This window comes from Mesoplodon densirostris, chromosome 5 (assembly GCF_025265405.1).
Source record: "Mesoplodon densirostris isolate mMesDen1 chromosome 5, mMesDen1 primary haplotype, whole genome shotgun sequence".
Taxonomy (NCBI): domain Eukaryota; kingdom Metazoa; phylum Chordata; class Mammalia; order Artiodactyla; family Ziphiidae; genus Mesoplodon; species Mesoplodon densirostris.
The window spans coordinates 127,624,512-127,641,103 of record NC_082665.1 but is presented as its reverse complement, the minus strand read 5'-3'; the positions used below and the strand labels follow the sequence as shown (position 1 = coordinate 127,641,103).

Here is a 16,592-nt window from a genome sequence, read left to right as displayed (position 1 = left end):
ACTTCATTCTGGTTTCATAAGTTTATACCTAAAGTTTTTTTTTGTTTTCTTTTTGTTTGTTTAAATTATGTAAGTTTCAGGTAAACAGCATTACAATTCAACACCTGTATACACTACAGAGTGATCACCAGCATAAGTCTAGCTACCACCCATCACCATATAGTTGACCCCTTTACCCATTTGGCCCACCTCCACCCCCCCTTCCCCTCTGGTAACAACTAATCTAATCTCTGTATCTATGACTTTAGTTTTGTTTTCTTTTGTTTGTTCCTCTTTTCTGTTTTTTTAGATTCCACCTAGGAGTGAAATCATATGGTATTTGTCTTTCTTCATCTGACTGTTACAATTGTGTGTACGTACCACATCTTTTTCTGAATTTAATTTCTTATTGTATATTGCAGTTTAGTTGATTTACAATGTTGTGTTAGCTTCCTTATGTTTTTGTTTTTTTTGGTTTTTTTTTTCGGCCCCAGGATCCTAACCAGGACACCACATTATATTTAGTAATCCTGTCTCCTTACTTGTCTGGACTGTGACAGATTTTCAGACTTTTCTTGTTTTGATGACCTTAATATTTTTGAGGACTCTTAGTCAGTAATTTTGTAGAATGTTCTTAAATTTAGGTTTGTTTATGCTTTTCTCATGGTTAGACAGGGGTTATGAGTTTTAGGAGGAAGGACATAGAGGTAATTCTCATCACATCCTAGGAAGAGTATATGCTATTAACATCAATGATATAAAAGTTTATTTTAATGACTGGATAGGTGGTATGTATAATTGGTAATTTAATGTACCATACTAAGGAAAATATCTTTGCTATATGTAATTTTCTATGCAAAGTACAGTCATCCTTATCCACGTGAGATTGGTTCCAGAACCCCTGTGGTTACCAAAATCTATGGATGCTCAAGTCCCTTATATAAAATGATGTAGTATTTGTATATAGCCTACACACATCCTCCCGTTTACTTTAAACCATCTCTGAATTACTTACAATACTTAATACAATGTAAATGTTATATAACCAGTTGCAAATACAATGCAAATGCTATGTAAATAGTTGCCTACTCACAATAAATTCAGGTTTTGTTTTTTGGAAGTTTCTGGGATTTAAAAATGTATATATATTCGATCCTTGGTTGGTTGAATACACAGATGCAGAACCCCTGGATAGCAAGGGCCAACTAAATGAAATAGTTGATTCTTTTGTGGTATAATCTTAAAATATATTTACTTTACTTAAAAAAAAGTCCTCTTTACTACTGGCAAATGAAGAGTAAGTGAAAAATTCATGTCCTATTATAAATTAATAGTACTCTTATCTTTGTGGACTCAAGATCTACATATTAATTTTAATGTCAAACATATAACTGTTTGTATTTCTTTCAAACTAACCACAAGCTTGAGAAAATTCACAGATCTTTGTTCAGCTATGTGGTCTGAAAGATGCAACAAAGTAATAAGTACCGGAAATTAAGCATTTTGATACTAATTCCCTTAAGCCTGTCTCATGCAAGGGACTTGCCTTAAGAAATATTGATGTTAATACTTCACTAAACCCCGGACATAGACAGTCTGGTGTCTCTAATCTTTGGTGTCCTTGGTATAAATGTACATTATCCTCTGGGATTAGGAATGATGCTGATGTAGCTGTCACAGAGATTGGAAGATCCATGGTTATGTTTATTCTATACTTTTGTTATGAATTTCACTGTAAATAGAGAAGTTGGCTTAAGATTACTACAATCTATGCAATGTAAAATTTTCAGATCAAGACATAAAATAAACATTGTCAATCCAGAGGAAAATTGTTAGAAATAGGGTACTACTAGGGATATCCTTATTTAGATTTAGATGAAATAAACACCTACAGTATCACACTCTGGCTCCAGCAAGTGGCCACAATAAGTTTAATTATACCTGTCTTTATGGTTGTCACTTCCCATAGAACTGAACATAAAAACAATTGAGTGGTTTTAGCCCACTACTCTTTGTGACCTTACTATGGAGGTTCATTATTATGGCCAAGAGCATCATTCACAATACATTTTCCCCCAAATCCCTAATTTCTTAATTCCATGAAACACTGTGTCCTTACTCACCATATACTACTTGTGTGAACTTTGGAAATTTCCTTAACTTCTGACATTTCTTCATTTTCAAAAGTATGTGTGATGGTTAAATGAAATTACATATATAAAACACTTAGCAAGTGAACTGGTTATTTGCTATTTGTTCACAGACACTCATGCACATGCTTTCAAAGAATAATTTCCAGTTTGCTGGGAGCAATGATTCCTACTGGACCATCTCAAGTTGGTTGTTGTGTTTTATGCTATATCTAGATTCTCAGAAATATTTTCTAGCAATTACCTGATATTTTAATGTTGGTATCTTAGTAGGCAAGTAAACACTAATCAGGAAGTGGGCCTCCCAGTGTTCAAGGAAATAAATGTATTCTGGTGGCAAAATTCAGTGTTAGGATAATTTTTTTTATTTTTCTCTAGCCATGAGAGAGACTAGTCATGGCACTATGTTTCTTTTTTTTTTTTTTCTAACATGGTTGGAGGATATTCTCCACGACACTGGAGGGTACTTAACACAAATGGTCTTACAGCTAAATAAGTGATTAAAAGTATAGGAAGTGTCAGGCAAAGGGAAGAGCCAGATGAATTGTTTTATACAATAGCCCTCAACATGAATCTGAAAATGAATATATATATATATACACATATATAAAAGATTATATTATATGTATACATATATATATATATATATATATAACAATCACTTTGATGTACACCTGAAGCATTGTAAATCAACTATATTTCAATAAAATTTTTTAAATGAAAATTAATTAGTTAATTAAATAAATAAAAACAAGAGTCCATTTCTCTTCTGATTGACTAGTGTGTCTGATGCCATATTTGGGAAAGAAGCCATAAGCAACCTCACCCATATTCCCACCTCTCTCTCTGGATCAAAGGGCAAATCAAAGTTACAAGGCATCTTGATAACATAAACTAAAAAGAAGTAATCGTTTATGAGGACAACACTTCATTGCAGGTAGACCACTGTCCTTTACAGCCAGTGCCCACTCCATTTATCATGGACTTTACAGTGTGGTACTTGATAGTGACCACAGCAGCATATGGAATGAGAAACAATTCCAAGAGCAGCTGTGGCTGGAGAGACAGCCTGGGAATAGTTTGAATAAGAGGTTAAGAACTAACCAGCCGGGAGGCAGCAAAAAGTAACATAAAAATAGAAAGCACAGGGCATAGAGCTCATTTGCAATTCATTGTTGGGTATAGCAGACATTGCTGACATCGTGTCAACTAGCCTGTTTGGATTGGGAGCTGTGTACACCCAAGTGAAGTTAAGACAAGGTAGTCTTACTTTGGAGGTTGACCTCTCCAGCTTTAGAATCAGACTTCAGAGGCAGAGGGGTTGTAGGGTTACAGTGCATCAACACTTTCTTGGTCATCAAGCTCTTGAAAGCTGTGACTTTAACATGGTATGACCAGTCTGTGAATTCCTTATAAATAGTGGCTGTTGATGTTTGATACTTTTGTGTCACAAGTTCCCTGAACACAGCCTGGTGCAGAGCATACATTTAATAAATATGCTAGATTAGAATTCATCTTATTTGTATATGGATGATTTTTGTACCTGTCCAATATACAACTCTTGTAAATAAGGTAATGATTTTCTAAACCTTTGATCTGGACAAAGCAATATGATATCAGGGTTCTTTTTTTTTTCTATATTTTGCACAAGCAAACACAGGAGGATCAGTACCTATTTTATCTATTTTTTAATTAAAGAAAGAGATGTAGAAGGAAAATAGAAAGACAAGTAGTAAAGAAAAATTAAAGTATCTTAAAAACATTTATCCTCCATTTTATTTTTTTAAAGCCATACTTGTAGAAATATACAAAGCACAATGCACTGTAAATATTATTTTACTAAGGCCATATGTTAACAAGAGAAATTTGTGAATATGTTCATTTACCCCATGGAAAAACGTTAAAGCCTATTTGTATATATTTTCTAGAATTGTCCAAATGTGTTATATCAATAGACAAAACTATAAGTGGTCATCTATGTACATTTCCTCAGGAGATGATTGACACATAGTTGACAAGCAGCAATTGCTAGCTGTTCTTATCATTATTAGCAGAATGTAATATTAGTGATACACTTTCGAATAGGGAAAGGTAATACCACTGTTTTTGCCTTTTCTTCTGTGCTACTTTGACTGCAGACAGTACCACAGGGACACCAGCAATATCAACGACGACAACTGTGGAAATTCGCAAAAGCAGCATTATGACAACTGAGATCACTTCTAAAGTGGAGAAAAGCCCCACGACAGCCACCGGCAATAGCTCTTGTCCTTCCACGGAGACTGAGGAAGAAAAGGCAAAACGGCTGCTTTACTGTTCTCTATGCAAGGTTGCTGTCAACTCCACCTCACAGCTGGAGGCGCACAACAGTGGTGAGATGCAGCGATTTATTTTCTGTCTCAACAGCTCTGCAATTATCTTCCTCTGAATAGATTAGATCTTTTGCAGCAGGGGACAGAGGGGGAGGCAGAAAACTGTCAATTATTACATGGAATTCATTAACCATTAAAAAGTAAAAATGACAAGCAAAGTGTCATTTACAGGGGGCAAGGAAGGGTTTCCAGGGCTCCCTTGCCATGCTGTATATGTGTTTGTGTGTATGGATGTGTGTTTGTGTTTTATAAACATTAAGAGATAGTAAAATATAATTCTGAAGTGTCAGCTTTGCATTTATATGACTTCTAGATTGCTATGTTACTTCCACATATTTGCTTGTAACTAAAATTTTCTGAAGTTGCACCAATAATATAGTTGCAAAAGTTGGTTGCATAACTCTATTCACTTTTGGTTAAAAACCTCCTTATTATGGTTTTTATGGCAAATAATGTTGTTTGGGCTAAATCTATATGAGCTGGAAAATTAAACTTAAGAAAATACTTCTTAGAGGCAGTCATAATGTCTACATATAATATTTTATTTATTTTTTCTGACAACGTAAAGATACTATTCCTTTGTTTTGACTGAGGCTTAGAGAAGACGCATGACCAGTTAGGTGACAGAGCCATTATTCAAACCCAGGTCTCTCTAACTAACACTAAACTTTCATATAGCATAACAGAAAATAAGCCGGGATGGAATTCTCCCCTGATATATTTTGATTCCATCTACCTGCTCTTTCTATACATCTATGTTTATATCTATATCTATATTTAAAGATGTTTTATATATATATATATATATATATATATACATACATATATATATATATAAACCTATCTAACTAGATACATATATAGAGTATATCTATATCAATTTAAATAGATAAAGATTTTATTGTTTTATTTGTTTATTTATTTATTTATGTCCTGCCTGAGATTTTAGGCAGCCCTTTGTCCCAAGATCAGTTTTCCTCTAAAAGACTGGGTTCATTGCGAGGACTCTGTCAGCAATTACAATAGAAAAAGAATCATTTGTGAATCATACCCTGAGTTAATAGTGCAGCTGTGTGTTGATGGCGTCATCGACCAATCATTGTGCTGCATGCGTAATATTCAAGTACTGACTTCAAGACTCTAAGGGGGTAATTGCAGAAGGAGGACAATTCCTTCCACCCACATCCTCGTCCTGCAGGCAACATGAGTTGTAGTCAGGGAGAGTTCATGAGTTCAGGGGCTGGGAGACACAGAATAGCATCTGGCCCCAAGTCAGAATCTGTACCATTCAGATTTGCCCTCTGTTTACTCCTGCAAATACGTTCTTCCTGAATATGAGATCACTGGGAGAGTGTGGGCATCATTGGAAATCCATTTACTTTTCCAGAATTCTTGATCATCCCCCCATAGTGACAGAGAAACACATTCATTTTGAGGGAAGATCTATTTTGACAGATAAACCATAGACTTTGAGGTTGGAGTTAATTTAAGAAGAACTTGGATGTCCTTTCTGAATTCTGATCAGAAACATTTTATTAGGAGGCAAAGAAAGGATGACTTTCTTGTTTACATCACATCAGGTCAACGTTTTCCAATTACAGTTCTATGGTCATCTCTGGTTCGTGTGTAAGAATTGCCGTTGGAGCTTTATGTATACATACATACATACATATATATATATATATATATATATAATATGAATGTAAAACATATCCATATGTTTATATATAAATGCATTTATATTTATTTAAATACAAATATATACACACACACACATACACACACACACACACACACACACACACATATATATATATATATATATATATATATATATATATATATATATATATATATATATATCCATCCTACATCCTGGGATTATGATTTATTATATATCCAGGGCCTGGGAAGCTATAGTGTTTGGGAAAAGAAAAAAAACAAAAACAAAACCTGGCAAGTGTTTTGCAGGCAGAGCTGAGGACTAGTGTAACCATCTCACCTGGGAGTTTAAGACATGCTTTTGATTGTCACCCTTACTTGGATCCCTTTCTAAGGGTGTCCCCTCAAAACCTTCAGACCAGTCGGGGGACTGAGGCCACTCCCCTTCCCTCCAAGGTGCTACTTGGGCTTCTAGGTTCTTGTATTTCCCTTCCTGCATCAGAGATCTTCCCCTCAGGGTGTGATGTTGATAAACCTGCAGGGTGATTGTAGAGGGCAAGGCTCTGCATATGTCCCTCTCCTGTCAGGAGTAGGAATGGTCCTTGTAAGTCTCATCATAGGATTATTGTGGTGGGTTCTAGTTTGGGTTCCATGAGAAGCAGACTCTGAGACAAGATGTCAGGGCAAATAGTTTTTAGGGAGATGAAGGGACCAGGTTAATGGAGTTGGGAAAGAAGATAGGGCAGGGAAGGTGGCCAGCACAGCCAGCTACCAACGTGGACAAACTGGACCTTACCCACCAAAGCCGGTCCCCCACCCAGCTTCCACTCTTTTACCCTTAAAACCTTCAAGAGATCACCTAGAATGACAGAACTAAATTAACTCAAATTCTGTGTCTTTGTCTTTACAATCTCAGCACTATCATTGTTCATTTATAATCTGCTGTTTTCATTAAACATAGGTAGTAACACAAGGGCATGAATTGCAGCCTTTGTGAGTTCAAAGGATTTTGAACCGCTATGAAATGTTTAGTGAAACTAAAGCTTGTAACGGAATTTGTGCGTTTCTGGGGATGACCGTATAATGGAGAGTTCTACAAACTAATTTCCATGGAGCAGATGATGTGCTAATTTAGTGTATACTAAATCTCAATAGTAACTACCTCCATTGTTTAGAATATAGACCAATGAAATATTCTTTAGTTAAGAGCCTTTATCACTGACATTATTTAGAGTTACCAGATCATGGCGCTGGTGGAAAGCAGACCCCCTTTGGATAGTCCATTTAATCATTGTTCTCTAATTCTCTTTAAGGACCCCCTTCCTAGCTACGCACAGGGAAGACCACAATCACCACCCCACCCACTGCATCCTCCACTCACCCCCCACCCTGTCAATATAACTTTAAAAGACTTCTCCAATTACTTCTTAGAGCCGGATATTAGGAAAATACTGTTAAGATTGGGCTGTGTTTTTCGGGAAACCAAGTTTGAATATCAATTTTGCTCAGAAGCAACCAGGCTGCAGCATGGGGAGATGTGTCCTTTGCATTTAAATTGTAATTCTAAGTGTTTTTCTTCTTTATCCTTTTAGAAATACATCATAGACATGGAATCAGGGCTATAGCACTGAGCGGAGAGTTATGCACTTATGGTCTGTTCATGGGAAGCCAGCCACCTTCAAAACATGTTTTTCTCCTAATCTTGGAAAATGCATTTTAAAAAAAATATTGAAGTATAGTTGATTTACAATGTTGTGTTAGTTTCAGGTGTACAGTAAAAGTGAATAAGTTATACGTATACATATATCCATTCTTCTTCAGATTATTTTCCCATATCGGTTATTACAGAATATTGAATAGAGTTCCCTGTGCAATACAGTAGGTCCTTATTGGTTATCTATTTTATGTATATGTCAATCCCAATCTCCTAATTTCCCTTCCCATGCCATTTCCCCTTTGGTAACCATAAGTTTGTTTTCAAAATCTATGAGTCTTTCTGTTTTATAAATAACTACTTTTGTATCATTTTTTTAAAAATTAGACTCCACATGTGAGTGATATCATATATTTGTCTTTCTCTGTCTGACTTACTTCACGTGATTCACAAAACAGTCTAAGAGTGCTTGAAACACCTTGAGAGGACATACTCTTTTCGAGAGATCTGGAAGGCTCCTTTTATTTGTGTGTTATAGACATGTATTATAAAAGATATATTTTGTCTTTTTCTTTAAAGAAATTCCCCCCAAACATCCTACTAGGTAATGTTTTGCTTAGCTATTTTTGATGATTTTCTCTATATAATTGAAAAAAAAAACTTTGGAATGTTTTATAATTAGCCCTCATTACTAATTTGGGCAGATTTTTCTGGTAATGAGTTAAAGTGGTAACATTGGATCATTTTCACTAAGCTTATTCCAGCTTTTCTATCCCTACACAGAGCTTATTTTTAAGCTCACTAAGTTTTAATATATAGAAATGACAAGTTATCAAGGGATGGAATTTCTAAATTTTTGCCTAAACACAAAATCAATGTTAAGAAGGAGAAGAGAAGCTTGACTAAAATTTCTTGAGCATGTTGGGTGTGCCAGAAATAATGCTTAAGATAAAAAAAATGCATCTAATACAATACTTCAGTAGAGGAGTTTTTTTTTTTTTTCTATAACTACAGACATTGAGGCACAAGTAAGTTGAAACTACTCAGCTAATAGAGGCAAATTCTGACTTATACCATTTCAAAGTCTGAGCTTATAAATCTCTTTCCAGAGAGTTTGTTGTGTTTGTTGATCTTTATAAATATCTAATACTTCACTAATCTTCACTGATTGTCTACCATGTGTTGCTCACTGAGAATATAAATTTGAGCAAAGCCAAGGAGTTGCCTTTTAGGAAGCCCTGGTCTAGTTTGTGCCTCTGTGTTCAGGAATAGAATGTGTAAAGACTTGCTTCATCCAGAGATCTGTCCTTTCATGTTTCAAGTAAAAAAACTCATTTAAGCCAGTCAGCCATGGTGGTCCATGTTTATGGCCTTATTATTATTAAGGCCCAAAGATTATCTGCCACTCCTCTTCAGCATCTTCTAGGGTAATGGTAAGACTTCAGCTGGATGGGAAATACAGATACAGACTCTTCTATCACAAGTCTGCCGTTCTGCCTTCTTTAAACTTTCTACAAATGTTTAAAAAAACAATTCAGCCCCATAGGCCTCCACTTTATGCATGTTCATTCAGGGCATACTTGAGCAGGAGAGCTGTACTGTCTAATATGTTAACGACTAGCCTGAGGCGGCTATTATATTTAAATTAATTACCTGTTTAGTTTCAGCTTCAGTAACCTCATATCAAGTGCTCAAGAGCATCTTTGACTAAAGGTCGCCATATTGGTAGGTACAAATCAAGAACATTTCTATCAGCAAAGAAGTTTCTATCAGACAGTCGACTGGAGTTACAATTCTTTCTCTCTTTTTAAAAAAATTTTTTATTGCAATATAGTTGATTTACAATGTTGTGTTAGTTTCAGCTGTACAGCCATGTGAATCAGTTACACATATATCTACTCTTTAGATTCTTACAAATCTTTTTATTTTTTTAACATCTTTATTGGAGTTTAATTGCTTTACATTGTTGTGTTAGTTACTGCTGTATAACACAGTGAATCAGCTATGTGTATACCTATATCCCCATATGCCCTCCCTCTTGAGTCTCCCTCCCACCCTCTCTATCCCACCCCTCAAGGTGGTCACAAAGCACCGAGCTTATCTCCCTGTGCTATGCGGCTGCTTCCCACTAGCTATCAATTTGACATTTGGTAATGTATATATGTCCATGCCACTCTCTCACTTCATCCCAGCTAACCCTTCCCCCTCCCCGTGTCCTCAAGTCCATTCTCTACATCTGCGTCTTTATTCCTGTCTTGCCCCTAGGTTCTTCAGAACCATTTCTTTTCTTTTATTTTTTAGATTCCATATATATGTGTTAGCATATGGTATTTGTTTATCTCTTTCTGATTTACTTCACTCTGTATGACAGACTCTAGGTCCATCCTTTCAAAACAGATAACTCAATTTCCTTTCTTTTTATGGCTGAGTAATATTCCATTGTATATATGTGCCACATCTTCTTTATCCATTCATCTGTCAATGGACACTTATGTTGCTTCTGGCTATTGTAAATAGAGCTGCAATGAACTTGTGGTACATGACTCTTTTTGAATTATGGTTTTCTCAGGGTATATGCCCAGTAGTGGGATTGCTGGGTCATATGGTAGTTCTATTTTTAGTTTTTTAAGGAACCTCCGTACTGTTCTCCATAGTGGCTATATCCATTTACATTCCCACCAACAGTGCAAGAGGGTTCCCTTTTCTCCACACCCTCTCCAGCATTTTTTGTTTGTGGATTTTTTGATGATGGCCATTCTGAATGGTGTTAAGTTTGCATTTCTCTAATAATTAGTGATGTTGAGCATCCTTTCATGTGTTTCTTGGCAATCTTTATATCTTCTTTGAAGAAATGTCTATTTAGGTCTTCTGCCCAGTTTTGGATTGGGTTGTTTGTTTTTATGTTATTGAGCTGCATGAGCTGCTTGTATATTTTGGAGATTAATCCTTTGTCAGTTGCTTCATTTGTTACTATTTTCTCCCATTCTGAGGGTTGTGTTTTCATTTTGTTTATGGTTTCCTTTGCTGTGCAAAACATTTTAAGTTTCATTAGGTCCCATTTGTTTATTTTTGTTTTTATTTCCATTTCTCTAGAAGGTGGGTCAAAAAGGATCTTGCTGTGATTTATGTCATAGAGTGTTCTGCCTATGTTTTCCTCTAAGAGTTTGATAGTGTCTGGCCTTACATTTAGGTCTTTAATCCATTTTGAGTTTATTTTTGTATACAATATTAGGAAGTGTTCTAATTTCATTCTTTTACATGTAACTGTCTAGTTTTCCCAGCACCACTTATTGAAGAGGATGTCTTTTCTCCATTGTATATTCTTGCCTCCTTTGTCAAAGATAAGGTGACCAAATGTGTGTGAGTTTATCTCTGGGCTTTCTATCCTGTTCCATTCATTTATATTTGTATTTTTGTGCCAGTACCGTACTGTCTTGATTACTGTAGCTTTGTAGTATAGTGAGAAGTCAGGGAACCTAATTCTTCCATCTCTTTTTCTCTTTCTCAAGATTGCACTAGCTATTCGGGATCTTTTTTGTTTCCAAACAAATTGTGAAAATTTTTGTTCTAGATCTGTGTAAAATTCCATTGGTAGTTTGATAGGGATTGCATTGAATCTTTTGATTGCTTTGGGTAGTATAGTTATTTTCACAGTGTTGCTTCTTCCAATCCAAAAACATGGTATGTCTCTCCATCTGTTTGTATCGTCTTTAATTTCTTTCATCAGTGTCTTATAGTTTTGGGCATACAGGTCTTTTGTCTCCTTATGAAGGTTTATTCCTAGGTATTTTATTATTTTTGTTGCAGTGGTAAATGGGAGTGTTTCCTTAATTTGTCTTTCAAAGTTTTCATTGTTAGTGTACAGGAATACAAGAGATTTCTGTGCATTAATTTTGTATCCTGCTACTTTACTGAAATCATTGAGTAGCTCTAGTACTTTTCTGGTAGCATCTTTAGAATTCTCTATGTATATTGTATCATGTCATCTGCAAACAGTGGCAGTTTTACTTCTTTTCCAATTCTGACTCCTTTTATTTCTTTTTCTTCTCTGATTGCTGTGGCTAAAACTTCCAAAACTATGTTGAATAATAGCAGTGAGAGTGGGAAACCTCATCTTGTTCCTGATCTTAGTGGAATGATGTTGGCTGTGGGTTTGTCATATATGGCCTTTATTATGTTGAGGTAAGTTCCCTCTATGACTACTTTCTGGAGAGTTCTTATCATAAATGGATGTTGAATTTTGTTGAAAGCTTTTTCTGCATCTATTGAGATTATCATATGCATTTTATCCTTCAATTTGTTAATATGGTGTATCATATTGATTGATTTGGATATATTGAAAAATCCTTGCATTCCTGGGATAAACTCCACTTGATCATGGTGTATGATCCTTTCAATGTGCTATTGGATTTGGTTTGCTAGTATTTTGTTGAGGATTTTTGCACCTATATTCATCAGTGATATTGGCCTGTAGTTTTCTTTCTTTGTAATATATTTGTTTGGTTTTGGTATCAGAGTGATGGTGTCCTTGTAGAATGAGTTTGGGAGCATTCCTCCCTCTGCTGTATTTTGGAAGATTTGAGTAGGATAGGTGTTAGCTCCTTTCTAAATGTTTGATAGAATTCGCCTGTGAAGCCATCTGGTCCTGGGCTTTTGTTTGATGGAAGATTTTTAATCTCAGTTTCAATTTCAGTGCTTGTCATTGGTCTGTTCATATTTTGTATTCGTTCCTGGTTCAGTCTCAGAAGGTTGTGCATTTCTAAGAATTTGTCCATTTCTTCCAGGTTGTCCATTTTATCGGCATATAGTTGCTTGTAATATTGTCTTATGATCCTTTGTATTTCTGCAGTGTCAATTGTTACTTCTCCTTTTTTTCATTTCCAATTCTATTGATTTGAGTCTTCTCCCTTTTGTTTTGATGAGTCTGACTAATGGTTTATCAATTTTGTTTATATTCTCAAAGAACCAGCTTTTAGTTTTATTGATCTTTGTTATAGTTTTCTTCATTTTTTTTCATTTATTTCTGATCTGATATTTATGATTTCTTTCCTTCTGCTAACTTTGGGATTTTTTTATTCTCCTTTCTCTAATTGTTTAAGTGTAAGGATAGTTTATTTATTTGAGATTATTCTTGTTTCCTGAGGTAGGGTTTTATTCCTATATACTTCCCCCATAGAACTGCTTTTGCTGCATCCCATAAGTTTTGTGTCATCATGTTTTCATTGTCATTTGTTTCTAGGTATTTTTTTATTTCTTCTTTGATTTCTTCAATGATCTCTTGGTTATTAAGTAGTGTATTATTTAGCCTCCATGTGTCTCATTTTTACATTTTTCTCCTGTAATTGATATCTAGTCTCATAGCATTGTTGTCCGACAAGATACTTGATATGATTTCAATTTTCTTAAATTTACCAAGGCTTGATTTGTGACCCAAGATATGATCTATCCTGAAGAATGTTCCATGAGCACTTGAGAAGAAAGTGTATTCTGTTGTTTTTGGATGGAATGTCCTATAAATATCAATTAAGTCCACCTTGTTTAATGTATCATTTAAAGCTTGTGTTTCCTTATTTATTTTCATTTTGGTTGATCTGTCCATTGGTGAAAGTGAGGTGTTAAAGTCCCCTACTATGATTGTGTTACTGTTGATTTCCTCTTTTATGGCTGTTAGCATTTGCCTTATGTATTGAGGTGCTCCTATGTTGGCTGCATAAATATTTCAATTGTTATATCTTCTTCTTGGATTGATCCCTTGATATTTACATAGTGTCCTTCTTTGTCTCTTGTAATAGTCTTTATTTAAAGTCTATTTTGTGGGCTTCCCTGGTGGCGCAAGTGGTTGAGAGTCTGCCTGCCGATGCAGGGGATACGGGTTCGTGCCCCGGTCTGGGAGGATCCCATATGCCGCGGAGCGGCTGGGCCCGTGAGCCATGGCCACTGAGCCTGCGCGTCCGGAGCCTGCGCGTCCGGAGCCTGTGCTCCACAACAGGGGAGGCCACAACAGTGAGAGGCCCGCATACCGCAAAAAAAAAAAAAATAAATAAAATAAAGTCTATTTTGTCTGATATGAGAATTGCTACTCCAGCTTTCTTTTGATTTCCATTTGCATATAATATCTTTTTCCATCCCCTCACTTTCAGTCTGTATGTGTCCTTAGGTCTGAGGTTGGTCTCTTGTAAACAGTATATATATGGGTCTTGTTTTTGTATCCATTCAGCCATTCTATGTCTTTTGGTTGGAGCATTTAATCCATTTACATTTAAGGTAATTATTGATATGTATGTTCCTATTACCATTTTCTTAATTGTTTTGGGTTTGTTATTGTAGGTCTTTTCCTTCTCTTGTGTTTCCTGCCTAGAGAAGTTCCTTTAGCATTTGTGGTAAAGCTGGTTTGGTGGTGCTGAATTCTCTTAACTTTTGCTTATCTGTAAAGGTTTTAATTTTTCCATCGAATCTGCATGAGATCCTTGCTGGGTATAGTAATCTTGGTTGTAGGTATTTCCCTTTCATCACTTTAAATATGTCCTGACACTCCCTTCTGGCTTGCAGAGTTTCTGCTGATAGATCAGCTGTTCACCTTATGGGGTTTCCCTTGTGTGTTATTTGTTGCTTTTCCCTTGCTGCTTTTAATATTTTTTCTTTGTCTTTAATTTTTGATAGTTTGATTAGTATGTGTCTTCGCATGTTTCCCCTTGGATTTATCCTGTATGGGACTCTCTGCACTTCCTGAACTTGATTGACTATTTCTTTTCCCATATTAGGGAAGTTTTCAACTATAATCTCTTGAAATATTTTCTCAGTCCCTTTCTTTTTCTCTTCTTCTGGGACCCATATAATTCAAATATTGGTGCATTTAATATTGTCCCAGAGGTCTCTGAGACTGTGCTCAATTCTTTTCATTTTTTTTTCTTTATTCTGTTCTGTTGTAGTTATTTCCACTATTTTGTCTTCCAGGTCACTTTTCCATTATTCTGCCTCAGTTATTCGCTCTTGATTCCTTCTAGCAAATTTTAAATTTCATTTATTGTGTTGTTCATCATTGTCTCTTTGCTCTTTAGTTTTTCTAGGCCCTTGTTAAATGTTTCTAGTAGTTTCTCCATTCTATTTCCAGGATTTTGGATCATCTTTACTATTATTACTCTGAATTCTTCTTCAGGTAGACTGCCTATTTCCTCTTCATTTGTTTGGTCTGGTGGGTTTTTACCTTGCTCCTTCATCTGCTGCATATTTCTTTGTCTTCTCATTTTGCCTCACTTACTGTCTTTGGGGTCACCTTTTTGCAGGCTGCAGGTTTGTAATTCCCGTTGTTTTGGGGATCTTCCCCCAGCGGGTAAAGTTGGTTCGATGGGTTGTGTAGCCTTCCTGGTAGAGGGGACTGGTGCCTATTTTCTGGTGAATGAAGCTGAATCTTGTCTTCCTGGTGAGCAGGACCACATCCAGTAATGTGTTTTGGGTTGTCTGTGAACTTAGTATGGTCTTTGGCAGCCTCTCTGCTAATGGTTGGTGTTGTGTTCCTGTCTTGTTAGTTGTTTGGCATGGGGTGTCCAGCACTGGAACTTGCTGGTCGTTGGGTGGAGCTGGGTCTTAGCATTGAGACGGAAATCTCTGGGAGAACTCTCGCTCTCGCTGATTGATATTACTTGGGACCAGGAGGTCTCTGGTGGTCCAGTGTTCTGAACTTGGCTCTCTCACCTCAGAGGCTCAGGCCTGACCCCTGGCTGGGGCACCAAGATGCTGTCAGCCGCAGGACAGTGAATGTGGCTGTCTCCATTATGAAGTCAGATTATAAGGTTCTACAATAGCTGTTCAGCTACAACAGGCTGACTTAGAAGCACTTTGTCTATTAGGCTCTCTCCAGCAGCTGGTGGTAAAAGTGTAGGTCTCTCTGTGAGCTGCCAGAACCTTAAACATTTATATAGAGGGCTTCACTGAGTTCAGTCACAGATTTGGTACAGATGGTCTCAAGAACATCTTACTCTCTCAAGGCTGTGTGCTTGAAACTGCTCCTAAGCCTGAGGGTCTACAAGCTGCAGGAAGACGAGACCACCCAGGGTGGACTGAATGCCTTGATTCTTGCCACAAACCCTGCTGTTGCTGTCATGGATTCCAGCTTCCCCCACTACTCTGCAATAAGTTTTCAGTGAAGCTTTCTCTCTGTGCTGATGAGATTTCTGCTACTTGACTTGCCCAAAGACATAGAGCCCTTAAATGTTGGAGCTGTGATGCAAACCCAGCCAATCTGGTTCCAAGGTCGTTGTCACTTCACCCTAAAGGTCTCACCCCCATGAGCCACCTCCTCAAACCTGCACTGCCACAGGAAGAATCACCTGCATTCTTACAATTCTTAAATAATGTACTTTGGGGTTTGCAATATGGGTGATTTGGGATATATTACATAATAGAAAAAAATATGTAGCTGTGAGCATTCAGGGTTTAGTTATTTCGTGTTTGGTGACATCTCATGGATGAACAACCAGAATAAGTGATTTCAGAGTTGTGTTGAGATGTGTTTTCTTGCTGTGTACTTTTATGTGCTGTGCTTCTTAAGAGTGGTTTCCTGCGCAAACTAAGTAGAATGTTCAAACTACATTATTTTTTTCTACTCGAGCCTAATATAATGTCACTGATATTTAGAACATTTCAGGAAGTTTGCACATGAAACTGTTTCCCTACTGAGGGCATGCGGCTTGAAGGTGAAAAGTGGGAGGGCTTTTGCTTTTCACCTTATACTTTGCTGTGCTCTTTGAATTTTCTAACAAAGTGTTACTTTCATTT

General features: G+C 36.5%; 1 protein-coding gene across 1 annotated transcript in view; it reads left to right on the top strand.

The window, feature by feature from the left end:
- The window catches only part of ZNF385D (zinc finger protein 385D), a 953,368-nt gene that overhangs the window by 921,410 nt on the left and 15,366 nt on the right, over positions 1 to 16,592 (top strand). Inside the window, exon 6 of the mRNA XM_060100174.1 lies at positions 4,268 to 4,501. Coding sequence (XP_059956157.1) covers positions 4,268 to 4,501 — 234 coding nt within the window. The remainder of the gene's footprint in view (positions 1 to 4,267; positions 4,502 to 16,592) is intronic.